Source organism: Engraulis encrasicolus, chromosome 13 (assembly GCF_034702125.1).
Source record: "Engraulis encrasicolus isolate BLACKSEA-1 chromosome 13, IST_EnEncr_1.0, whole genome shotgun sequence".
NCBI classification, from domain to species: domain Eukaryota; kingdom Metazoa; phylum Chordata; class Actinopteri; order Clupeiformes; family Engraulidae; genus Engraulis; species Engraulis encrasicolus.
Genome location: NC_085869.1, coordinates 35,662,817 through 35,690,112, shown reverse-complemented (window position 1 = coordinate 35,690,112; position 27,296 = coordinate 35,662,817). Strand labels below are relative to the sequence as shown.

The following is a 27,296-nucleotide window of genomic DNA, read 5'->3' as shown; positions in this document are numbered from 1 at the left end:
GCGGTGGTGCATCGAGCTTTTGCTCGTATCTGCTGCTTTTTATGAGAATATCTCGCAGTGCTTCAATGTCTGATGGATTATGTTAGCCCTGAGGCTAATGAGCTAATCATCTGAAAACAGTAGTACTAGATCACGTAATCAAGCCAATGATGAAAATTCGGTCGGATAACATTAGCTTGTTTTGCGTGCACAGCTGAGATGCTCCCTGGGGAATTCAGGACCACTGGGATGGCGCTAACAGTTGTGTGTGTTGTTGAAATGCTGATAGAGACGTAGCCTCATGAAAAAAATCTCTGTTTTTCAATCAAACTATAGCGAGGTGGCAACATTCAAAACTCGCCTGGTCAAACAGTTGGCATGGTATTGCCAGTGAACAGCAGCACACAGTGTTCCAGTTCTCGTCCATGCATGTATTTGTGATGAAACCTTCATATCAGTTGTGAAATAGAAATATGTCGTTTTGTAGCATGACGTTTTCACACGACCTCTCCCATCTCCTTCAGACAGACTTCCAACTTTGTCAACTGCTCCTGTTTTTTTCTGTATTATATTGACCCAGTTGCACTTTATGTTACTACCCTTCGTGCATTGATTTGTTTCAGTGTAATAAAGTATCAACTTGTAACATAATGAACTCCCACTGTGCCTAAGGGTCAGGGTTCGGTATGTACAGTTTGAGCATATGATATTAAATGTTGGTGCAAGTTCACTGATGCATTACACAAAACAACTAGGGCTACTGCTACTTAGTAGCCTATGTTCGTTGTGTTTCGATTCCCATAAGAGTTCTTGTGACTGTAATGGTTTTATTGCCCTCTTTTTTCCTTGCCCCATCTTTGTGTGCAATCATGAGACTCCCTGCAATTTAGTTCTTGCCCGATTGAACTTTGCACCTGTTCAACTGCAGAAGGGAGTGGAAAGAATGTGACCTGCAAACAGAGGCCTTTTGGGGAAATGAGAGAGAAAGAGAGAGATGTAGGCTCTAATAGGTTTACCTGTGGGTGTTCGACAATCTTTAACAAAACGAATCCTTGCGACTCCAGACACACTTAAGTTTTGGACCTGACCCACCATCTCTTCAGTAGGCTATCACTAAATCGGAATTGGCCTATGAGCTATGAAATGGGCTCTCACCTTTTGAATTCCAGTCTGCATAGTTTTTCCTGTTTCTAACTACTTCAGCAACACAAGCCTCATTTGTATATTTATTTACATTCAATTTGAGTTGATTTTAGGGCACACATTCCACTTGGTGATCCTATACCATCTGTCTGACTGTCTCTTAAAAGGTTGCAGATTTTTCATATGATGTAATATTTGCTAAACCAGTATGACAACCTTTTCCCCTCTCTGAAAATCAACGTCTGATAGCCTGCCCCCCACTACGGCAGCAGGTTTGTTATTAAGCCTGAAGAATCCCTTAGTTATTACTACAGGCAAGAGACCACACGGTGGCATGATGAAATTACACAGGAGCATGAAATCCCGGCTGTGCTGCCTGCGTCACTGACCAGGTGAACAGCGGACACCTGGCTAATGATTCATGATAGGGGGTGACTTTGAGTCTAGACCAGCATGCTCTGCCCTCTCTTTCCCTTTACACTCTCTCTCTCTCTCTCCTCTATCTCTCTCTCTCTCTCTCTGCGCTGGCTTCTCTGACTCTGACTCTCTCATCTGCTGTCCCGCTGTTGCTCAAGTTTTCCAGTGCAGGATTCATAAATGTGTAAAGTTGGTGTAAGTAGGGTTGTCCAGACTTAGTCATCTTCCTGTTCCTCACTATATTGCGGGCTAAATTTGAGGTCAGCAGTCTCATGAACCGTATATGTAAGTTTCGTTTCCAGTGTTCTTATTATTAGCTCTGTGTGGTATTGCACCAAGTTTTCCTTGCTTGGTTGTGCTGCCGTGTTATGTAAAGTTTAGGCTTCTCTGTGTTCATACAAAGGCCTCTGACAAGACTGTTATCAAATCTGCTTTGCATGTGCATGGCAACTTCTCGGTTATCTACAGGTGTGCTATTTTTTGTATGCTTCGAAGAAGGATGACCTGTGTTTTTTTGCTTTTGGTGTCTTTGGAGGACACTGTGTGCTTACCAAGATTTACCATAATAGTCTTTCTGTTATCATAGACAAGACTATAAACTTAACCCACAAGCAATTTGCCACACAATCGTTGTTTGCCATTTCTTTTGCTGCTTCTCTCAAAGCAACACATAACAGGCCTGAATATTTCTGTCCAGCTCAAATTAATTCCAAACTCGTTTCAGTGGTTCATCAACCTAAACATGGTGAAAGCAACGGAACTTGGGCTTGGGAATGTCTTTGCCACTCTCTGTCGGAGGCAGTTGTGCTAACCTGTAGTTTAACCAAAGGCAAAAACTGGACTACTTAGCCTACAACTCTAAATCTAAGTTCTACTCTTTGAAAAAGACGTTACCCCCAGGTTACAGTGCCCTCCATAATTATTGGCACCCCTGGTTGAGATGTGTTAAAAGCCTTAAAATAAATTCAGTGTTTATTGCAGAAGAATACTGTCACACTGAAAATTGTAGGAAAATGTAGCCTTCAACTCAAATGAATTGTAAGAAAATAAAAAAAATCCCTGACTAAAAAATAATTATTTTTCATTAAATCACCTGTTCCACAATTATTTGCACCCTTAACAATTCCCAGGAAATAAATATAATTGAAGCATTTCTGTCATTTCTACAGTAGTTTACAAAGTTTACCAGAGTATGTAGGAACATTTAATTAGTCATTCATCACTTCCTGTTTCCCTGGGGTATAAATATGACGTGACACCGAGGCCATTTCTCTTATCCACTCTTAAACATGGGAAAGACAAAGGAACACAGCATACAAGTGAGGCAGATGTGCGTCGACCTTCACAGGTCAGGCAGAGGCTACAAGAAGATTGCCACTCAACTGCAGCTGCCCATATCCACTGTGAGAGGAATAATTAAGAAGTTCAAAACAACTGGAACAGTGGTAAACAAGCCTAACAGTGGTAAAAACGCACAGTGAGGAGGATGGTAAGAGAAATCAAAAGATCTCCAAAGCTCACTGTTACAGAATTACAACAAATGGTAGCATCCTGGGGTCACAAAGTCTCCAAATCAACCATCAGGCGCTGTCTACACGCCAACAAGCTGTTTGGGAGGCATGCACGGAGAAAACCTTTCCTCACTCACAATCATAAACGCAAGCGTCTGGAGTTCGCCAAGCGGTATTGGGGCTTCAACTGGGACCGTGTGCTTTGGTCAGATGAGACCAAGATTGAGCTTTTTGGCAACAAACACTCTAAGTGGGTCTGGCGTACCATGAAAGATGCGCATGCTGAAAAGCACCTCATACCCACTGTGAAGTATGGGGGTGGGTCAGTGATGCTGTGGGGCTGTTTCGCTTCCAAAGGCCCTGGGAACCTTGTTAGGGTGCATGGCATCATGAATGCTTTGAAATACCAGGACATTTTAAATCAAAATCTGTTGCCCTCTGCCCGAAAGCTGAAGCTGGGTCGTCACTGGGTCTTTCAGCAAGACAATGACCCTAAACATATGGCCAAATCTACACAGAAATGGTTCACCAGACACAAAATCAAGCTCCTCCCATGGCCATCTCAGTCCCCTGACCTCAACCCCATTGAGAACCTGTGGGGTGAGCTGAAGAGGAGAGTACAGAGGAGAGGACCCAGGTCTCTGGATGAATTAGAGGGATTCTGCAAAGAGGAATGGCTGAAGATCCCTCTTTCTGTCTTTTCCCATCTTGTGAAACATTATAGGAGAAGATTAGGTGCTGTTTTGTTGGCAAAAGGGGGTTGTACAAAATATTAACACCAGGGGTGCTAATAATTGTGACACACATTATTTGATGTCAAATAATTATTTCTTTATGTGGGATTTTTTCCCCACTGAATAAATGCACTTGTATTGAAGGTTGGATTTTTCTCTTTTTTTCCATTAAGGTCCCATATTATTTAGAAAAATAAATAAATAATTGGAAGCTAAAAAACACATCTCAACCAGGGGTGCCAATAATTATGGAGGGCACTGTATATGGCTATGAGAGCTGACCATTTTCACAGGGATAGCATTCTTTTTTATTACTGGGCAACAAAACCTCAGCTCAAGTGGAATGGCCTAAACCATGTTGATAATGGTCTCTCTTAGGCTGTGTCGTAAGGGTGAGTTATTGTGCATCTTTAGTGGGCAGTAGCACAGTACCCTCCCACCTTATAGCTTTTCACCTACTGGCATCCCCGCCTCACAGTATACAGTAGTGGCAAGTGCCAGCAAATTCTTCAGCCCCAAGCGCTTGCTGGTGCCTCTTTGTGGTCTCTGCAGGTTCACAGCTTAATACACAAACCATAACACAACACAAGGAAGCGGTTGTTCCCTCATGGCCTCTAGTCATGGAGCCGCCGAAAAAATAAACAGTTCCCTGGCTTCGGGGGGGTGGGGGCTTAAGTGATGTAAAAGGGTTTCGCCTGCTCTCTGTGTCTTGTCTTTGAAAGAACTGAGAACTGTCACAACAGTAAACGAAACCCTGGTAGAGTTAAAGGACTTCTCTGATCCTCAACTAATACAGCAAGAACATTGTTTTGGTGAAGGTGCAACATTGTTTTGTCCACAGTTAAGTCACATAGAGCTCTGTGGGAAGACTGGCTTCAAAAGGTCATACATTTCACTTCAGTAATGTTTTAAAGATAAGGAGCCAAAGTGGATTCCCACGGTGTACCGACTGACAACTTCCTACAACACAAACACGTCTTATTGATTTCTGTTACATTCGTTTAGATGTTTGTGGAACCTTGCTCGACTCCCAGGCCCATCACAACAGGGGTGCACTTCCTAGCAATGCTTTGATGTCAGACTATCTAGGGACGGTGACAATACAGAGCGGACTTCAGTTATTCTTCCTTTGCAGGTCGTTGGTGACAGCAAGTGACCACAGCGTAGCACCAGACGGAGGCAGTGAGCGGTGAAGAGCACGACATTGAGAGTCCTGCAGGGACCCGAGAAGATGAGTCAGAGCCCTTGAGACCGCGTGGAGCTTTAGCTTGCCACACCAAACCTCAGCTTTAGTAAGACCTTGCTGTTTCTCACCGCCTTCCCTCTCCCTCCCTGCCTCTCTTCTCTTGCTCTGTCTGTCTGTCTCCCCCCCCCTCTCTCTCTCTCTTGTCAGTCTCTGTCTGTCTGTCTGTCTGTCTCTCTCTCTCTCTCTCTCTCTCTCTCTCTCTGTCTGTCTGTCTGTCTGTCTGTCTGTCTCTCTCTCTCTCTATCTCTCTCTCTCTCTCTCCTCTCTTGCTCTGTCTGTCTGTCTGTCTGTCTCTCCCCCACCCTCTCTCTCTCTCTTGTCAGTCTCTGTCTGTCTGTCTGTCTGTCTGTCTGTCTGTCTGTCTGTCTCTCTCTCTCTCTCTCTCTCTCTCTCTCTCTCTCTCTCTCCTTCTCTCTCTCTTGCTCTTTCTCTCTCTCTCTCTCTCTCTCTCTCTCTCTCTCTCTCTCTCTCTCTCTCTCTCTCTGTGTCTGTCTGTCTGTGTCAGTCTCTGTCTCCCTCACACAGACAAACTTTCTCCTTTCTTTGTCTCTTTTGCTTAGTTACACACACGCATGCATACACAACTATGCGCACATATGCAGCAAGGACACTGAAGGTGCCCTACTACAGGAATCTCCACCGTTTGGTGGCCTGTTCTCTTGAGAGCGCGGGTAAGAATGGAGAAGGTTGTGTCGTGGATAAGATCCGTGTTTGCGGGTGTGTGCCACTTGTGGTTTTTTTTTTCCTGTAAAGGTTTTTTTCTCCTAAGAGCAGAGTGGTCATAAGGAAGAGATCTGAGATCACAGGGTGCTGCCTCACTCACACATTGCAACATGGTTAGCTATTCTTTTGAACAGCAGGCTTTCTTCTGGGTGTTTCCCCTGCAAATTCTTCTGTCAAATGCTGTCAAAATGTTTAACCAGAAGCATTTTGTGCGTATGGCCCATTAGTTCTCATGTCTCTTGTTTTGGCTGTGTTTGAATCGTCAGTCTAGTCCTCAAAGCTCAGTCTGGTGTCATTGGTTAACATTGACTACAGTTTCAAGCCAGGAGTAATCTGGATTCAAACATGACATTGTTTGTAACACGATTTAAAACTTAACATGTTCCGGAATATTCTGTTTACATGTGTGTAAGAGTGGAATATGGCCACATTCGCAATGAATAATGAGTTTACAGGACTCGTGCGGGAAACCAAATACTGCCATAATTCTGGTTAAAATCAGAATATTCCTTGCATTTAGCTGCTCTGACCGCCGAATGTATTTTGTAAAGGTCTGTATGATAGATACAAAATGTATTTTGTAAAGGTCTGTATGATAGACTGTTAAGTTTGTCACTAGCTTTATCTCTTCATCTACAGTTGATACAGACCGTTAAACCTGTTCCTCTGTTATGACACAGGAAGCAATATGGTGAAACGCTATGATGAAGAATGAAGATAAATTTCTCATGTATCTCAACTGCTCAGCCGAGTGCTGCTTACGCAATATGGTATGTTTTGAAACACAGAACACAGCGTATGAGTAGCACGTGTGTGGGAGAAGTCAGCTGAATGTAAACTGACTCATGGTGAGAAGTGAGACTGAAGTTGAAACATCTCATGCAAAGACACATGTCATGGTTCTGAAAAGTGCATTACTCAGCACTTGGTGTGTGCGTGCGTGCGTGCGTTCGTGCCAGTTAGAGAGAGGGAGAGAGACATGCCTGTGTCAGCCTGTAGCCGTCAAGAAGTTCCCAGGACCATTATGTGTCATACAGTCTGACCTCAAGGTCTTGCTATAAATATGGACAGACACTTACACTCATGAGTGTAAACACACACACACGCACACGCACACACACACACAGTCACAGTCTCCTCTCTGATATGAGGAAACTTGACCATGCAGTGTGTAGCAACCTAGGGGTAAAAACTGACGCAGGGGATCTGTTTACACACAGTCTTCATGTGGTCTGCCGCTCCGTCCGCGTCAATGTGTTTGTTGTTTGTGCTCCGAGTGGACAGTGTCTTGCAGTTCAAACACAGGTCACGCTGCCCGCAGAGAATTGATTGTGTGGTTTGACGTTTTGAGCCAGCTTTTTGTGATATTTTGTGTTTTGTGTGTGTACGTGTGGGTGTAAGTGTGTACTTGTACATGCCCCTTGGGCTTGGCTTTGCTTTGTTTGATTTTACATTCCAAGTCAGGTCAGCCAAGGTTTACCACCTCTGACCAGTTCACTTTTCTTTTCTTTTTTAAATGCATATTTCCTTTTATGGGTTGAAGGTGACTATGCATAATGGATAAGTCTCCAAATATTACAGTCATAGAGGAATGGTCAAGCTACAGCTAAAAGATTTGTGAAGCTATGAAGCTGAGCTGCCCAGAAATGTTAGATATTAACTACTACGCTGTTTTGCTTACAGGAAAACACTGTTGGTCTGTTTGACACTTTTCAAAGATCTTAGTGTTAAAACCCCAACAAACTTTTGGTTGGAAACTTGTGTCCATAGGCCAGAAAGTAGGTCAAAAAATGTTCCAAAATATATCAAGTATTTTGATCCTGCTGTTAAATGAAGATTAGTCCAGGTTGAAACGCTATGAAACCAGAGATTCTGCTCTCTGAAGATTTTTTTTCAAGAAACTCTCTGGAAAAAAAAACATGCTCAAAAATTGTTTTTGGATCATCATGCTGTCGTGTTGGTTGGCTTTCAGATTTTATGCTAGAGCAAACCAACCATCACAGCTTAACTTAACCAAAAATGTTACGCGTTTCTCTTACCAGACTGGTTCTAATGACATGGAATAACCACGTTTCTGGTATGCAATCGTGTCCCCCCCCCAAATAGTCTATAGGCAATGGGTGTGAGAAGATCTGTTATGAAATGTGTTTATGCTTCTCCGCCCACGTCAGTTACAATACAACCAACGCTGTGCTCCATGCCCTGCTCTGATCCAATCCAAGATCCACCCTGTGATCCTTGGAGGTGATGCGTTTTGCCTTCTCCCTCCATGTCGTTTTTTCAATAGAAACCAACTCCACCCTCCATGCTCCATACTCCGTGCTCTGATCCCGTCCAGGATCCACCCTGTGATCCTTGGAGGTGATGTCACCACTCCGCAGCAGCATTAGGCTTGGTCCGAAGGCAAAAGGAGAAGGGGAAGGGGAAGGAAGCCGGCCCAGCAGTCATGTGAGATTCCAGGAAGTTTTTCAGGGATGGCAGGGTGGAGTCTTCCCCACATGCCATTCTCCAGTCGGGGGTGTTTGGATTCCGTGTCCGTTCCGTGTTGTTCCAGACTCCCCGGGAAATCGGAACAGGCCTCAGCCTCGACTACGTCTGCTCCTCCTCCTCCTCCTCCTTCTTCTCACGAGCGCGTCACCCTAGTGCTGAAGGAGTTTGGACTGTTCCACGGCACTATGGGCTCTTTTGTTTTGAACTGCGGCCCGTAGAAGTGCTCTTACACTGTTGCTTTTGGACTGCTGTCCACTTGAACCATTCTCACCTGCAGAACGTTAGCTAGAGTGTGCCCATGTTGAAATTTCAGCCTATGTTTTTTTCTTCCTCATAATGTCAACAGACTGCAAACTTGGATTTCCCCGAGCATTTTACAAAGTGCTGTAAAAATAAAAGTTAACTTCTGACAATGAGCCCAGAGGTTTCGATACCATCATCTGTTTTTAATTGTGCGTCCACAGTGCACGGGGTAATAGTCCTGTGTTTTTTTTCTTGAGCCTGGTCTCTGGTGTCTGTTTTAGCTCTGGGGGTGTTGTAGGGGGTCAGGTTTGCAGCAAGGGGGACACTTGGAGTCTCTCTGTGCGTTCGTGTGTGTGTGTGTGTGTGATGACTTGTGTTACCCATTACCGCGGTGTTGGAGGGAGAAGAGGGGTGGGGAACATTTTAAAATTGTTTTCATTCTCAAGGTTCTGACATAACATGAAGAAGGAGGCGAAACTCCTGAGCTCTTTGGCCTGATGGGATCAGTGTAAGCTCACTTATCTGCGCCGATTAAAAAGCAGAGTGTGCTGACCAAAGGTAGCAACAAATTGGTGCTGACATTGCCAAGTTGGGTTTTTTGGTACTGTGTTTTTCTACCAAATATCACGTTTTCTGCGCGGCCGGTCTGCAGCTGTAATATGAATGAGGTTAGCATATGTGCTTGTGTACTGTGGTTATGTGGCCTCGTGTTAATGTTTCGTGACCATGCTGTACCCTTAGAAACTGTTTACACGTATATTATGGATAATTTTGAAATCGCTTTGGTATCGACCTCTCGTTTACACGTAAACAGAGTTTTACAATGCGCATTGCGTTGCAGTACGTTTTTATTTTTTTATCCACAATGTGGTGTAAATACACGTAAATAGATAAAAAATATATATCTGCATTCCTGTAACCAGCACCTTAGTCTGCCCTGTATTAATATGAAGAGGTACTGTAATATGTTACACTAGCTTGTATCATGGATGGGTGAATGGAGTATGAACTATTTGTTTACTTTCCATTACAATTTGGACTGATTCATTCTTTCTTTCTTTCTTTCTTTCTTTCTTTCTTTCTTTCTTTCTTTCTTTCTTTCTCTCTTTTTTTCTGTCTTTCTTTCTTTCTATCTCTTTCTTTCTCTCTTTCTTACTTTCTTTCTTTCTTTCTTTCTTTCTCTTTCTCTCTCTCTCTCTCTCTCTCTCTCTCTCTCTCTCTCTCTCTCTCTCTCTCTCTCTCTCTCTCTCTCTCTCTCTCTCTCTCTCTGCAGGAGTGTGTCTGTGTGAGAATGGAGTGGTGTAGGCTGCAGGCTGGATGACAGGGTCTGCAGGGAGTTCTCGTCACCCCCGTACCCCCACTGCACCACCTCGTCTGAACGCTACTACCCCCCCTCAGCGTTGCTGACAGCGGTCAAGAGGCGACGGCGACCATCCCTTCCTTCTCCTCTTCCTCCTCCCCCCACCTCCTCCCCCTTGGCTACGGCATTGCACCCTCCACGGCAAGGCAGCCCTCCCCTCCTTTTCTCCTCTCTTATCCCCTCTAGACCGTCTTGAAGGACGCTCCAACCTTCTCCTTTCTGGGGTTCCCCTCCCCATTCTTCCCAGTTCTCCCCCTCCCCTCTTTTCCCCTCCTTTCTCCCAGTTCTCTCCCTTCTTTACTCCTCTTTTTCATTTCTCCTGTTCTTGTTCTCCTCCTTCTTTCTCCTCTCTACCCTCCTTCCTCTTCTCTGTCTCTGTCTCCTTCCCCCTCGGTCTCCTCCTCCTCCTCCTCCGTTGTGAGTGTGTGAGGGCAGGATGAGCTGGCTGAGTCGACTGAACCCGCGGGCCGGTGGCTCCCGTTCGGGCCGGAACGCTGCCCCCTCCAGCCCCTGCACTGCCGACCCGGAGACCTGCCTCATGGTCTTCCAGAACCACTGGAGACAGGTGAGCAAACGCACAGCACTGGTCAATGCTGAGAGGGTGTGCATGCGTTCGTGTGCCTGCCTGCGTGTGAGTCAGTGAGAGTGTCTCTGTGCTGTAAGTGGCACACATGTGTCTCCCTGTGTATGCACTCGTTTGTGTTAGTGTTTCACCTCCTGTATGTGCACATAATTCTGGAGTTCTTTCATGCGATTAATTCCTAATCATAGCACCTGGTGGGCCATTGAAAAGTGCTGCATGTTTTGGCATGTCACCACTCACCATCCTTGAATGAATGTAAAGTGCTTGCATCAGCTTTTGTTTGTTTACTATATCGGGTTGCAGCTAATAGGTTGTTGTGTGTGTGTGTGTGTGTGTGCGTGTGCGTGTGTGTGCTTGTGTGCACGTGTTTGCAAGTGCTGTACGTCATAATGCAGAAGCCAGGCTGAACCCAGCAGGGTGATCATTATCCAGCTGTAGCCAGGGTTGCCAGATGAGACTGATGATTTCCAGCCCAAAAAAATGCTCGAAACACGCCAGGAAGTATTAAGTTCCGCCCAATTTGAACTAAATTCTATTGATTTCTATGACCAAAAATGTGGAGAAAGACCCACCCAAATGCTCTTTTTTAACCATTTTTACCCACAGACAGCCGGCCCATTGGGCGGGAAACAACCTAATCTGGCAACACTGCCTATAGCATTCACACACTTTATAGCAGTCAGTCGGTTCTCCACTTGCATAGTGGCCCTTTCACTGTTTACTGGCTTAGATTCTGTGAATGTGCAGATTGCATATGAATACAACCAGGGTTTTAAAGGGGCACAAGGTAGGATGACGTCATTTGCGCGGTCCCCGTGGCATGCCTGTCTCAAAATCTACACCGTAATGAAAAAATGCTGTTCAAATAAACTGTGAGAATGTTTTTCATCACGGAATGCCAGCAGTTGATACAAATCTGAATACGGTATGTAAAGCGATTTTTCGTATGAAAAGTGTTTCCCACGACACTCGTTCGGACCGCTCTGTCAAAAAGTTGCATTCAGGGTTTTCTGACAGCGGACCGTGGAAGTGGTCGCGAGAGTCATCGTTCACTCACTAATGAATCGCATAACCATCCGCTGACTCGGGACGGTGACTAATTAAACTTTTAATCCTACCAGGAGCCCCTTTAAATTAACACTGACCAGACAACAGGCCAAATGCTGGTGAAATTTGAATTTGGCTTATAGAAAAGACCAACTTACTAGCCTTTTTGACTTATTAGTGTGTGTGTGTTTGGCTAATAAGATTAAACATTTATTAGCCATTTTGGCTGGTGATGGAAAAAATAATTTAGAGCCCTCCATACAACAAGTGTTATTTTGTGCCCATAGCCTTCACTAACTTCATCATTGTTCTTCAACCATTCTCTCTTTCTTGTATTCTATGGTGGTGGTATATGCATGTTATTATAGAGAAGTAGATGTAAGGGATTTCTCTCTCTCTCTCCTTCCTTTGCTCTCTTTCCCTCCTCTCTGTCCATCAGGTGTCGGGCGTTTTGGAGCAGCAGATCAGTGGTGGTGCGGACGACCTGACGGCGGTGCGCAACCACACGGACCAGATGCTGTGCCTGCTGGCGGAGGAGCGCCCCCAGGAGCCCCTGGACCAGGAGGGCCTCCTCTCCTCCTCCGTCTCCTCCAACACCTCCTCCCTGTCCTCCGTGTCGTCCGCCTCTGCCTCCTCCACAGCGGGCCCCATCCTGGAGTTTGTGGTGTCGGAGCGTGTTCTGGAGCGGCTGGTGGAGTGGCACGTGCGGCGCGGCCTGGACCCCGACAGCCAGGGGGCGCTGCTCAAGCTCTTCGAGATGCTGATCGGCCAGTCGCAGCAGTCGCTGCTGCGCCACGCCGCCGTGCTGCAGCCGCTGCTGGGCCTGCTGGCCGCCTGCGCCGACCCGCAGATGGGGGGATGCCCGGCCCATCTGGAGGCCAGCCTGGTGCTACTGCTAAACCAGGTAGGATTTATATACTAATAGAATACAGTAATCTGTTATGAACTAATGTAGATATACAGCTGGAGGTGGGTCTGGTGCTACTGCTAAACCAGGTAGGATACTGTATAAAGTAATATAATGCAGAAATCTGTTATAAACTAATGTAGATATACAGCTGCCCGCCCCACCTGGAGATTAGCCTGGTGCTACTGCTGCTATATGCTGATGGTTATATGATAATGTGCGATAATCTAGCTATGCAGCTAGGGGGCTGCCCACCCATGTTAGCCTGTTGCGACTCCCGACCTAAGAGGGAGATTACTTGTGAATAAGCTGCCTGATTGGCCAGGCACAACATTGCAGTGAAGTGCCACAAGGTGTAATGTAATAGGGGGATTTCGGTCATATTCACATGAAGTGTTGCCAGCAAAACTGCCGGGATTGTCCTCCTATTCTGGCTACAATTCCTATTCTGGATCAGTGTGGCGTTATTTTCATTCTCTGCACAGCCGTTCTCCTTTTTTACTGACATTCCTCATTTCTGCATTCATCCCTTCAGAATCGTTTTCAACACGATGGTTTTCTTCTCCTCCTCTTCCTCCTCCCTCTCCCTCAACAATGTGTGTATTAGGTCTGAGTGTATGTTTGGTATCTGTGTATTTTTGCAAGCCGGGTGAGTGTGAAGGGTGGTTTATGCCTCGAGATCAGCGTCACTGCATCATGATGCAGTGAGCCGCGCAGTTAACGTAGTGAAGCCCCCCCCATCACGCAGGTACTCTGGGGCACCTCCCCAAAATTGTGTCTCGACGCAGGGAGCGACGGCGTGAAAGGGCGAAAATAGGTCTCTGATTGGTCCTCTCGACCAGCCTGCTCTGTCCTCGAGTCGAGAACAAGCGCTACTTCCTTGTTCTAACCTTCGTCGGTCTACGGACTGTGAGCTCTTCATTAAATAAGTTGCCCGTGCTTTGTTGTTTGATTTATTTACACGAACCAAAGACAACACATGCGCTTGCAAGTTACGACGCTGAAGTTATTTGGACAGTTGAACAGTGGTTCCGAGGTCGAGGAAACATTCCGCTTCGTCCTCGACAAATGAGCCACTTCTTTGTTCCAAACTACCACTGTGGCTGCCAGTGCGATCAAACATGCTCGTGATCTAAAGATTTAATGTTTCATTTTCATTCTCGTCGAGTCTGTGATGCTAAAAAACAACCGACACGTCTAGTTTACTCTTTGTATTGAAGGCAGTTTCAGCGTGGAATGACATCGCGCAGACCGTGCTTCAAAACAGGGCATAAACCAAAATTAACTGCATCATGGCTGCGACAAGCTCACTCTGTGGCACAAGTAGGAAGCATAACCCGCCCTTGAGTGTGGGTGTTAGTGTGTGAGAGGGAGAGAGAGAGAGCGTGGCTGTGTGTATGTGAACTGATGCCATGCTAATTGCTGTACTCAAATGTGTGCTATATATTTACTGCAATGTACAATAATGCGTATTAGGTCTTTGTTTATGTTTTGTATTTATGTATTAACAGCTGCAGACACCTTCATTTCCCTCGGTATTAATAAAAGTACTCTACTCTACTCTACTCTCTCTCTTCAGGTGTGTGTGTGCATGGCGCGGGAGCCGAAGGTGCTGGAGCTTCTCTTCCAGACGACGATGACGACGACGTCCCTGGCGATGGCCCCGCAGGGCCCCACCAACCTGCTGATCTTCTCTCTGCTGGTGCCCTTCATTCACCGGCACGGGGCGCTGGGCCAGCAGGCGCGCGACGCCCTGCTCCTGGTCATGGCCACCTCCGCCACCAACCAGGCCGTGGCCCAGTACATCAGCGAGAACTCCTACTTCTGCCCGGTAACAACAACAACATGCTTGATGAGGACTACTTCCCTGTCTCTATCTCTTCTCTTCTCTCTCGCTCTCGCTCTCTCTCTCTCTCACACACACACACTCTCTCGCTCTGCTCCACTCTCCTTCTTTTGCCCTTTCTCTGTCACACACACACACACACACACACACACACACACACACACACACACACACACACACACACACACACACACACACACACACACACACACACACACACACACACAATCACATACAGATGCCCTGGTCCTGGTCATGGCCACCTCCGCCACCAACCAGGCCGTGGCCCAGTACATCAACGAGATCTCCTACTTCTGCCCGGTACCAACTACAACAACAACAACAACATGCTTGGTCCCTACTGCTAGATGAGGACAACTCTTTCCTTCTCATAAGAGTAGTCTTCACTTTAACTCCATCTCCTTCACTGTCCTCGTCTGCCTGTCCCTGTCTCTGTATCTACGCTCTGTCCCTGTCTCTACTCTTTGTCTCTCTCTCACTCACTCACTCACTCACTCACTCACTCACTCACTCACTCTCACTCGCTAGCTCTCTCTCACTCTCCGTCACTCTCCTTCTTTTGCCCTTTCTCTGTCACACACACACACACACACACACACACACACACAAACATACACACACACACGCATTCTCACATACAGACACCCATGCAATCGCACGCCATCTGTGCCTGATGAATCATGATTTCTCCTCCTGCGTTTTTCTCACAATCATGGAGGGTTGTTATCACTCATTTTAGAATTTCTGGCCTTTTTCCATTACTGCCAAGGCTAAGCCAGGAATATCAGTCGAGGCTTGGTTTGGGTTTGATGTCCACACCATCTTTTGCATGGAGCATGTTGGGCACGGTTACTGACTTTTTGAATATCTTGAAAATCTTGAATAATGCAACAGATCAGTGGACGTCCCAGCGTCTTCTTTCGTGATTTTGTATTTTTCATGTTGAGAACAATGAAAACAATGCAGTTGCATTCATGTAAAACTGCATCTGGAAAAAGAGTGTTGCATTAATGTTAAACTGCTTTTTGGACAGGCAAATGGATTGATTATGCGATAAAGCCCAGCCTCCCACCACCACCACCCCCCACCCCACCCCCATGCAAGTTTAAAACTGCACTCTCAGTGTCATGAGCGGCAACTTGCATCATCGTGTTTTTCCGGATATTTATAATGTCGGTTAAGAAGCCAGGCAGAGAGATTCATAGGATCGTAACACATTTCTGTCCAGCCCCTTGGTTGCAGGCTGAGAGTGAGGAGGGAGGGAGGCAGGCAGGCAGGCAGTCAGGCCACAGAGCTATTTATTTTTGCATTCTTCAGATGGCTGTGCTAAATGCAGGCCAGGTTGTCTGCGCAAGTCAGTGGGAATTTGCTTGTCGAGCTGTAAGCTCTGTGTCATTGCATGTAGACATTCTCTGTGTCTCTGTCTCTTTCTCGCTCTCGCCCCCTCTCTTTCTTTCTTTCTCTCTCTCTCTCTCTCTCTCTCTCTCTCTCTCTCTCTCTCTCTCTCTCTCTCTCTCTCTCTCTCTCTCTCTCTCTCTCTCTCTCTCTCTCTCACCCCAACCCTCCTCTCACCCCAACCCTCCCCTCACCTCCAAACCTCTCCAGCAGTCTCCAAAAAAGATAGTTCATCAGATATCTCTGAGGACTTGATCACCCCACAAAGCTTCCCTTTTTTCCCCCTTTTCTAGTTTTATAAGGTTAAGGAGAGCGTTGTTAAATGTCAGCGGTGCTGGTGGACTGGCAAACCGACAGGCTGCAGACTGACGGGGAGCTGGACGCCGTGGGTGATGTTGAATGATTGTGATTTAGTAGATTGCTCCCTTGTAATCATTCCACGCAGTCCGTATTATTGCAAAGACTTGAAATAAAAATGAAAGAAGTGGAAAAAAAAGAACACATGATGTAGCCACTGTTGCTGACTGTGGACGTTGCCCAGAAGTATGATTGCATGTTTCCCTAGCGAATAAGCATAATGGTGAGCTGTCTCTTGTGTGGCGTGGCAGTTTGTAATGGGGGGTGGAAAACACTGGCTTTAGTGTCTGGTCTGCTCTGGGTCGCTCTGTGTTTCAACCAAGAAACCAATGGATGGACAGAGTGAGTCTCTGTCCAACACTGATGCATCCGTGTAGTGTGTGCGTGTGTGTGTGTGCGTGTTCGTGTGTGTGTGTGTGTGTGTCCGTGTGTGTGTGTCCGTGTGTGTGTGTGTGTCCGTGTGTGTGTGTGTCCGTGTGTGTGTCCGTCCGTGTGTGTGTGTGTCCGTGTGTGTGTGTGTCCGTGTGTGTGTGTGTCCGTGTGTGAGTGTGTCCGTGTGTCCGTGTGTGGGCATGGGAGAGAGAAAAGTGGCATGAGCTGGCACACTCTTGCTGCGGACAGACGGGCATTGTGCTCTGAGGTGTGTGTGTGTGTGCGTGCGTGTGTGTGTGCTTGTGTGCATGTGCGCACTGCCTTGCCCGTGCGAGAAGCTGCACTGGTGGATGGAAAGAGTGGAATGTTTTCCGCCAGAGAGCCACTTGGCCCCAGAGGGACTTAACACTAACATTTCCTTACTGTACTAGGCAACCCCATCCCTCCACCCCCCCTTTTCCTCACTTCCACCATTTATCCCACTGCCAGTGTCTCTGTTTTGTTTTGTTCTGCTTGGCTTTTTTCCTCTTCTTTTTTAATTCCCAGCCACCCCCCCCCCCCTCTCTCTGTCTCTCTGTCTCTCTCTCTCTCTCTCTCTCTATCTCTCTCCTCCTCTTCCTACTTCCCTGGATTCCAGCTCTTCCGTGTCCTCTGCCTCTCCTTCATTCCTCTCCTCCTCCTGTCCTTTCCTTTTCACTCATCTCCTCTTCTCCTCCTCCTTTTCCCTTATCATCTCTCTCTTTCTCTCCTCTGCTCTTCCCTCTCTCCTCTGCCATGAAATATTAGATAAGTTGGTGTCTGACCTACTTAGGCCAGCGACCAGTCGAGGTGCCATCTCGCCACGATGAATGTGTGCACCCCCAACCACCCCCTACTCGCTGTGTCTCTTTCGCTCCCTCGGGCTCGATCGGTCTCTCTCTCGCGCCTTCGCTCTCTCGTGCTCTCTATCACTCTCTCTCTATCACTCTCTCGTGCTCGCGCGCTCTCTCTCTCTCTCTCTCTCTCTCTCTCTCTCTCTCTCTCTCTCTCTCTCTCTCTCTCTCTCTCTCTCTCTCTTTCATTCTCTCCCTCTCTTTCATTCTCTCCCTCTCTTTATCTGTATCTCGCGCTCTCTCTCTCTCTCTCTCTCCCTCGTGCTATGCTGTCTCTCTCTCTCTCTTGCTCTCTCTCTCTCTCTCTCTCTCTCTCTCTCTCTCTCTCTCTCTCTCTCTCTCTCTCTCTCTCTCCCCCTCTCTCCCTCGTGCTATGCTGTTTCTCTCTCTCTCTTGCTCTCTTTCTCTCTATCTGTCCAGTTCTGCCTGGGTCCTGCTCCTCTGTAGCATCGTGTCTTTTGATTGGGATGAATAAATAAGTAATGAATCATTTTCTGCCTTTTGTGTTTTTCACTCCCTCCCTCCCCCACCGCATTTTGCTAGTTCTTTCTTTTCCAGCCGCCGTTCCTCATATCTGTGCCGACTGCCTCACACTTTGATCTCATCTCTGCCTCTCTCTCTTCTTCTCCACAGTCACTGTATGCGGATGATTATTCCCTGTACACTTTTTCTCTCTTTCTTTCTCTTTCTTTCTTTCTTTCACTCTCTCCCTCTCTTCCTCCTACTTATCTCTTTCCCACCCCTCCCCCCTCTCTCTCTTCCATCTTCGTCTGTCTCTCTCTTCCCCTCTCTTCTCCTTCTCTTCCTCCTACTTCTCTCTCTTCCTTCTTCGTCTGTCTCTCTCATCTCCTCCTCTCTTCCCCTCTGTCTCCTTCTCTTCCTCCTACTTCTCTCTCTCTCTCTCTCTCTCTCTCTCTCTCTCTCTCTCTCTCTCTCTCTCTCTCTCTCTCTCTCTCCCTCCTCCTCTCACATCTCATGAGATGTAAATAGTGAGGGGGTATGAAGGGCATAGCAGCATGCCTGTGTGTGTGTGTATGTGTTTCTTACCCCCCAGGTGAGGCAGCCCATCTCCACAGGGCCCCTCTGCTACTGTACCCGTAGCGTAGGCCTAGAATAATTGCCTGTCTGTCTGCCTGCCTGTCTGCCTGCCTGTCTGCCTGCCTGTCTGCCTGCCTGTCTGCCTCTCTGCCTGCCTGCCTGCCTCTCTGTCTGCCTGCCTGCCTCTCTGCCTGCCTCTCTGCCTGCCTGTCTGCCTGCCTGTCTGCCTCTCTGCCTGCCTGCCTGCCTCTCTGTCTGCCTGCCTGCCTCTCTGCCTGCCTGCCTCTCTGTCTGCCTGCCTGCCTCTCTGCCTGCCTGCCTCTCTGCCTGCCTGCTTCTCTGCCTCTCTGCCTGCCTGCCTGCCTAGGCTGTACATCTCTCCGTCTGGCTGCTTGTCACTGTGTTGTATGTGTCTGTCTGCAGGCTGTTTGTTTATTATTTCAGGCAGTGCTGTCATGTTGTCGTGCCACCCTCTCCACAACTCCTGTGTTTTTAGGAGGCATAAAGTCAGAAGAGGACATCAGACCCGCGGCTTGAAAACATATTTTGACAAGACGTTACGAAGTGTCGAAATGCAAAACCGCAAACACCCACACAAACGCACACACGCGCACGCATATACACACACGTACACACACATACACACACACACACACACACAAACACACATATGCACACACACACACACACACCCCCTAACTGTCACAGGATGAGAGGAAGAGGCAGACAGGAAGAGCGGTTGTGTGTTGTGCTGATGTAGAAATCTGATTGGATTTATCTTGTGTTTCAGTGACGCTGCACTGATCCTAATCTTGTTTGGTCGACCGTCGGCTACAAACGTCGTCAAATGTCATTTTGAGAAAATGCTTGCTTCCATATGGCTGTCAACCTGCACTTAAGAAGAAAAGAACACACTAATGGCAGCTTTAGGCCAAAACGGGTCTGTGATGGACACAGGCAATACGTTTTGAGTGTGCAATGTCTTTTTCTTTAAAATTATAGCTTTTGAAAACACAAGATGGGAGAAGAAATATTGTCAACCCTGTAGCCATATGCGCCACATCCGTCTCCTCGCTCTAAGGCATCCGTAAGCCATGCTGCTAGTAGCCATAATGTTGCCTCATTACAGTCATCAGATGACACAGCAGAAAGGAAGGGATGCTTCACCTCCTCCTCCACCTTTACCATAACACATCATAGCTCCTTCACCTTCTTCTCATCCTCCTCCTCCTCCTATGCTGTCATGTGTCTGACTAGAGTTTAGACAGATGTAGCTTCACACCTGGCATTTTCTTGATGGTGTAGACCAGGGATCCCCAAACTAAGGCCCGGGGGCCGGATGCGGCCCGCCAGGCCCCTTTGACCGGCCCTCCACGTCTCTGCATATCACCATTTGAACTGGCCCAAAGAAGCAATCCTCACAGAAAAAAAGCTAAAATATATATTTTTTAATATTTTATTTTGTTTATCAACAGGCCTTCCTACAGTTTAATTTTCACTAACTAATTGTGAATCACCAGAAGTCTCTTGTGTCTTGGTTTCTCAGCTCACTGTAATATAAACAGGCCTACCATTTCTATTGTATGTTCTATTGAAAAACATGTGAAGTACTCACTCACTTCTTTTGCAAATCACTTGTAATGATGAACTATTCTGTGCTAGAAATTATGAATGAAGGAAGCGAAGGACAGCACTCTTCAGATTTTTCTCTATTTATTCGCCTACGAACGTTTTGGGCAGAGCCCTTCTTCAGCATGTAATGGCAATTGCCGTGCTAGAAATTATGGCTATAACAGGCAGTGGCCTAGTATACAGCCCACATGATTGATCCCGGCCCCTGATCACAGTCAGGAATGATAATGTGGCCCCCAGAGAAAAAAGTTTGGGGACCCCTGGTGTAGACTGTAGGGTCTCTTTCTCTCTCTCTCTCTCTCTCTCTCTCTCTCTCTCTCTCTCTCTCTCTCTCTCTCTATTTCTCTCTCTCTCCCTCTCTCTCCCTCTCTCTCTCTATTTCTCTCTCTCTCTCCCTCTCCCTCTCTCTATTTCTCTCTCTCTCGCTCGCTCTCTCACTCTTTTTTTTCACTTTCTCTGTTGTTTTTTGTGGGTGTTTATGGCCTATGGATCAGCCTTGGTGATTGAGCAATATTTTTCAAGCTAAAACACAAATTGTTGAGTCATCAAAGAGAGTTTAGGGAGAATCTTAGATGTTTGTGTTGTGTTTCAAGCACAGTAGGCCTATGCCTTGTGGTATTTCTGGTGCCTGATAAACTATCAGCATGTTTTTGAAGGGGGTGGGTTGGAGAACTTGTGTAATTAATTACGCTGTGCTAGTTTTCTCACTAGTACTTTGGCACATTGACATTACAACAGTTTGGCAGAAAGCTTTTTTTTCATCATTTATGATAATTTTGTTATCTGTTTGGTTATGCTTCTGCGTCAGTTTTCGTTGTTTGTAGTTAGTTGGGGCTCATTGGCTTTTCCTGTTATCACCTGTCTAGATGCTACAGATAACTAGGAAGACGTGAGAACTAGGAAGGAGGATGCCTTCCAAATGCATTTCATGAGTGGTTGGTCAAACCAGCAGGACCAAGAGACTGCCAGTAAATTATCACCACACACACGCACACACGCACACACGCACGCACGCACGCACGCACGCACGCACGCACACACACACACACACACACACACACACACACACACACACACACACACACACACACACCGTACATCTCTCTCTCTCCCCCTCCCTCTCTCTCTCTCTCTCTCTCTCTCTCTCTCTCTCTCTCTCTCTCTCTCTCTCTCTCTCTCTCTCTCCCCTCTCTCTCTCTCTCTCTCTCCCTCTCTCTCCCTCCCTCTCTCTCTCCCCCTCTCTCCCTCTCCCTCTCTCTCTCTCTCCCCATGCTGGAGGAAGGCCGGTCTAACACCTCTCCCCCTCCCTCTCGGCAGGTGCTGGCCACGGGCCTAAGCGCTCTCTACTCGTCCCTGCCGCGGAAGATCGAGGTGCGGGGCGACGACTGGCACGCTCTGCGGCGCGAGGACTGGATGGGCGATTCCAACCTGGTGCTCTTCATGAACTCGCTGGAGTTCTGCAATGCCGTGGTGCAGGTGAGCTGGCGGCCTTGCCCGGCAAGTGAATATGTAGATCTGGGGTGCATTTCTCGAAAGCGTCGTTGTTAGCCAGTTAACAACTTAGGTAGTTGTCAATGGGAAATTGCATTGCAAACAACAAAGTAGCTAACGTAGTTAGCAACTATGGTTTCGAGAAATGCACCCCAGGCATGTCAAACTCGGGGCCCGGGGGCCAAGTGTAGCCCGCGGAGACATTTTATTTGGGCCGCGAAATCATTTCAAATGTGTGTACTGTTAAAGTTGGCCCACATACACCATTCATTTGTAGTAGCATGATGTCAACATGAAATTTCTGAATGAATATCTCCCACTCATACAACAGAATATTTTCAGGGACATTTAAGCTACCATATATGAGTGTTTGTGAAATTTGCTTTTGTGTTTTAAGTGTGTGAGTGCACAGTTTTAGCCCCATAAACAAATAGAAATAAAAATAAGCATTGAGTTTAGCCTGTGACTTCATCCCAGATTTTAATTTTGGCCCCTGTGAATGTGAGTTTGACATCCCTCATGTAGACTGAAGGGTTGCCATTTGCCTGTGCGCGGATTGCATTGGTGGTATGTGCTTTGGGTGGGTGTTTGTGAGCTATGCAACAATGTGCTGCCTGGTATTGATGTGGTTTTGAGTTGTGGCAGACAGGTAAGGGGAAGAACGTTGGTCTGCACACTACATTGTTTATGCACCAAAAATATATTTCCTGATTTCCAACATTTGAATGGTTGAAGTCTTGCATTTTTTTAACTAAATAAATTTGTTTTTGGAGCATAAAGTGCAATGTGCAGACAACATTCTTCCACAAGTAAGCTAGTAGCCATGGGATGCAATGTGAGCATGTAGAGTAGATGGCATTTAAATCTGTGTTGATTGGGTTGTTGGTATGTGTTCTGGGTTTGTTTGTGAGCCATGCCATACAATTGCTGCATGTCTGCAGTAATTTTCAGGTAAGCTGGTGGTTTTAGGCAAAGGATGCGCACAATTAATGCACCAAAAAATGCAATGTTTGAATGATTGCTGCGGTGTATTGTTGAACAAAATGCATCTGTATTTGGAGCATTAAGTGCAGTGTGGACCAACATTCATCTGCAGATATGTTAGTAGCCATACTTAGCAATGTGAGCAATGGGCAGAAGTGACGTGTTTCATTATATGGGTTTCTGTGTTTTGGGTTGGAGCAGTATCTGCTTTGGGTCTGTTTGTGAACTGTGCCACATGACGAGTGCATGTCTGAGGTAATGTGTTTACATAATCAGTGTGGCTGGGATGACACAGGCTCTTTCTCAATGCCCAGTGTTCTAGCCTTGCTAGGACGTGAAACACCCAGTGATTGGATAACTCAACGAAGTATCCAATCACTGGGTGTTTCACGTCCTAGCAAGGCTAGAACACTGGCCATTGAGAAAGAGCCATGGTCATGTCGTCTGCTGCCCCTGTGAGCTGTGAACTCTACCTTAGCTCATGCTCTGCTGTGTCCAAACTGGGTCTCTGTCTTAACTTAAGAAAAGACTATATTATATGTGCATCCATTGTTATGTCCATTTACAGTGCCAGTACATGTACGCGTGTATGTTTTGCAGGTGGCCCACCCACTGGTGCGTTGCCAGCTGCTGGATTACCTTCACAACGGCTTCCTGGTGCCAGTCATGGGCCCAGCCCTCCACAAGGTACAACGGCCAATCACAGAAAGGCATCTTTAAAGCTCTTTGGTGTATCATAAACTCCCTTGTAACTTCATTTCCTCCATTCATTGAGGAAGCTAATATGAAAGTATGCCATATTATTAATCAATCTTCAAAGCTGTTTAGTGTATAATGAACCCCCTGTGGCTTGAACATTATTATGATCAATGTTTAGGGAAAATAAAGTGTTATGAACATGGACTGATTGCAAAGTTGTGTAGATCTAGGCCATAGAGAAAAGGGGTTAATTACAAATTGGGAAGCAGATCATGGTGATGCATTTATAAACAAACCGAACCAGAGCGCACCTAAAAGAAGCCCTCATTGACTGAGGTAAATGTTTCTGTACATGAAAAGCTGTAGAAGCTGATATAATTATATGATTAATTTGAGATATTTCCACCATAAATCTTAATCTATGAATTTACTGGCGTGCTCTTTAATAACCTCCACCAAGGAGATAACCGTATGTTTTCTGTTGCATTGGTCTGTCTGTCTGTCAGCAGAATAACTCAAAAAGTTATGAACGGATTTGGATACAACTTTGTGGAGTAGTTGGAAATGACAAAAGGAACAAGTGATTACATTTTGAAGATTATTCACCATTGCGGGATAGGGTGAATTTTGACATTACAGCTTCTAACTCCACAAAAAGAAGGCAGAAAGACCTGAAAACAAATCGGGTATAACATAGTCAAATGTTCCATCAAACAGCTTCCTTGGTGGAGGTCTGCATGCTCCGCGTGCATTTCTTTAGTTTGGGATGTTTTACCTGCCTTTACCCTCTGTCCCTTTCTGTCCTGTCTCCCTGTGGTGTTCTGTCCTCTTCCGTCCTACATCCATCCTATTTGTGTCCGTGTCCTGTCCCCTTCCATCCTCTGGGCATGTGTCCTGTCCCTTTCTGCCCTAATGGGTCCATATATCCTGTCCTTCTCTGTCCTATTTGGTCTATGTGTCTTGTCTCTTTCTGTCCTATGGGGGCCATCTCTCCTGTCTCTCTCTGTCCTGTGGTGTCCTGTGTCCCCTTCTGTGGCATGTCCCTGGGCTGTCCCCAGTCCTCTGTGGATGAGATGATTGCCAGCACGGCGTACCTGGACCTCTTCCTGCGCAGCGTCACGGACACCTCGCTCCTCAAGACCTTCCTGCGCTTCATCCTGCTGCATCGCCACGACAACGACACCATCCTCGACACACTGCTCACGCGCATCAGCAGCAACTCGCGGGTCAGTCACCTACATACTCGCATGCGCACACACACTTTCTCTTTTAAACGGACAAATGCACACTTACTCTTTCCCATGTAAACACATACAGCTGTCTCTGACACATACAGACACAGTCGACACGGTCACCAACAGTCACACACAGTCTTCCCACACAGTTCCCACGCAAAACACATACTTTTTCACACGCACACATTCATTCTCACATGTCTTGTTCTTAGTATTCTGCTGTAAATACGCACACATCTTCCAAGAGGTTGAGGTCTGAGATGTGTTCTTGTTTCCTCTTTCTCCTCTGTGTGCTGTGTGTCCTGTAGTTGTGCATGGTGTCCCTCAGCCTCTTCAAGACGCTGCTCTCCCTCAACTGCGAGGACCTCATGCTTCAGCTCGTTCTCAGGTACCTGTTGTTTTTATGTCAATGGCATTCACATTACGTCTGGTATGGCATTGTTCTTTATTAAGGTTTCATGATGGATTTTTCCCACAGTCCTACAGTGTTTTTTTTTTGTTCGACAAAACATTACTTTTCAGGTACTGCTGTTTCTGCTTGCCAGCTTGTTTGTTTGGATGGTTTGTGTGTTTCTGTGTCAAGCACATTAAGGCTCTGGTGGCTACACATCTATGCATTAATCAACCAACAGAATTATGAATAATTTACACACGTTTACACATCTACACACTGGAAGCTGTTGTTGAATGGATGCTTGATGGGTTTTGTCATTTAGAAATAACTCAACATTTCAAAGATTCATCAACCTTCAATAATATCTAATGTTATGTTTGTATTTCCTTACATCGCCTTCCCTGTTCATGTAATCGACCTAGAAATCGTCCTTTTGACCATTACTATCTCTCAAGAGCAGATAACCTACTTCTTCCTATGACTTTGACCCAGTTACCCAGGTGTCCTTACCACGCTGTGTGTGATGTACTTTAGATATCTGCTCTCATGCGCTCATGTAGTGTGTGCGTGTGCGTGTGCGTGTGCGTGTGCGTGCGCGTGCGCGTGCGCGCGCATGTGTTTGTGTGTGTGTGGTGTAGGTACCTTCTCCCGTGCACACACGTAATGCTGAGTCAGCGGCGTGCGGTGCGGGAGACGGACATCTACGGCAAGTCTGCGGACAAGTTCCTGTCGCTCATCCCCGAGTGCTGTCGCATCAGCACAGCGGCCCTCGGTGACCGGGACGACGAGCCCTTCTGGGGCAAAGGTGAGAATAAAATCATGCAGTCTATGAGAGGGCGCGCTCAACTTCTCAAGTAAAATAAATAACTTTGTTTGCACGAAAAAGCTACAAACTTAAAGAAGAGGAAAATCCACCACTCATGAGCTGAGTCTCATTATTTATTAATAAATTACCACCATGTCCACAAGCAGACACGTTTCGGCTCTTAAAGGAGAAGTCCAGTTTTTTGAACATTAAGGCCATTTTCTGAGTGGTCTGCAATGTTTTAGAGTCCCCCTCACCGTTTATTTCATGATTGCTGCAGTCTCTGTTATTTGGCTGATTTGGATTTGATCTCAACCAGCTTTAGAATGGCCGTCTATGGGCACCTGCAACTCTGTTCTTAAAATCACCTTTAACATTTGTTTTCAAGAATATGCAACTCAGCAAGTGTTCAGCAGTATTCACTGGTGTTCCTTAACAATTTTCGTAGCGAAATATGGCATCTGTCGTGTTTTATGTGTGTTTTATGTAGCAATTTGTAAATTAAGTTTCACTTTCACTTTCACTTTCTTTCACAAAATAGCAAATAAAAAATGACAGAAGCCATATTTCTCCTTGAAACTTGTTAGGGACTGCTAGTGAACACCCCTAACCACTTTGTGAACTGTAGACTTTCGAAAACAAATGTTTAAGGTGATTTTAAGAACAGAGTTGCAGGTGCTCATAGACGGCCATTCTAAAGCTGGTTGAGATCAAATCCAAATCAGCCAAATAACAGAGACTGCAGCAAGCATGAAATAAACGGTGAGGGGGACTCTAAAACATTGCAGACCACTCAGAAAATGGTCTTAATGTTCAAAAAACTGGATTTCTCCTTTAAGCCATCATCAGTGCATGGTCCCACCCCCACCCCCACCCCTTGACCAATCGTATCAGATATGCCTTCAAATGTCGTGATAGCTGTAGGCATGCTGGCTCACCTCTTGACAAGGCTATTTTGGCTTTAATTAAAGTCAATTGATATTGTTAAAACATGTCCACGTACAAATGTTCATATCATCGCTGTCCAGCAAAAACCTTGTATCTCCACTTGTATCATTATTTTAAAAATGTATTCTTTAAAATTATATATGTATATCTCTGCTGGACAGTGACGATATGCAAAAACAGCCTATCAAGTCCCACTGATGGAAATGTTGGTTACAGGGAATATTTGCGTATTTCTTTCCATATAGCCCTTTTTATTTCTTTTTATCACTTAGTTAGAAACTAACTTAGTTATGTTGCTAGCCCAGGGAAATGTACTTTATACATCTTTCATCATGGACCTTTCTTGTTATTTTTTCCCTATTTCCATCTCTGTTGCTCTCTCACCTTCAAGATCAAAGTCAAGGTCAAGGTAAACTTTATTATCCCCCAGGGGGAAACTCAAGTGGCCAACATTGCACATCTCATCCAGACATATACGTAAACATAGACAGACATAGATGTAGACGTAGACATAGGTAGACAATATAGTGTATACTGTAGACATACCACATAAAAATAAATAGGTGATAAAACATATGCGTTATAATGAAATAACAATAGGAGCTGAAAACCAAAGATGAAAATTAGTGCTGTATAAAATAAATAAAATGCATAAAAAGGAAATTGGTGCAGCAGTTGCTTTTGGCTTGCTATTACATAGTCTGGTCGCTGTAGCTACAAATGACCTTGTTGCTCTCTCTCTCCCAACTCTTTTATTCTCCAGTTCTAGGCAGTCCCACTGCCGACTCCCCAGCCCACCAGCATGTAGCTATTTCCATCACTTA

The 27,296-nt window shown here is 46.1% G+C and overlaps 1 protein-coding gene across 1 annotated transcript in view; it reads left to right on the top strand.

Moving 5' to 3' along the window:
* Window positions 1-27,296, top strand: part of fhip1b (FHF complex subunit HOOK interacting protein 1B) — a 42,834-nt gene that overhangs the window by 1,167 nt on the left and 14,371 nt on the right. Inside the window, exons 2-10 of the mRNA XM_063213810.1 lie at window positions 4,920-5,076; window positions 9,760-10,411; window positions 11,916-12,380; window positions 13,963-14,214; window positions 21,234-21,392; window positions 22,992-23,078; window positions 24,149-24,316; window positions 24,634-24,713; window positions 25,358-25,524. Coding sequence (XP_063069880.1) covers window positions 10,283-10,411; window positions 11,916-12,380; window positions 13,963-14,214; window positions 21,234-21,392; window positions 22,992-23,078; window positions 24,149-24,316; window positions 24,634-24,713; window positions 25,358-25,524 — 1,507 coding nt within the window. The 5' untranslated portion in view covers window positions 4,920-5,076; window positions 9,760-10,282. The remainder of the gene's footprint in view (window positions 1-4,919; window positions 5,077-9,759; window positions 10,412-11,915; window positions 12,381-13,962; window positions 14,215-21,233; window positions 21,393-22,991; window positions 23,079-24,148; window positions 24,317-24,633; window positions 24,714-25,357; window positions 25,525-27,296) is intronic.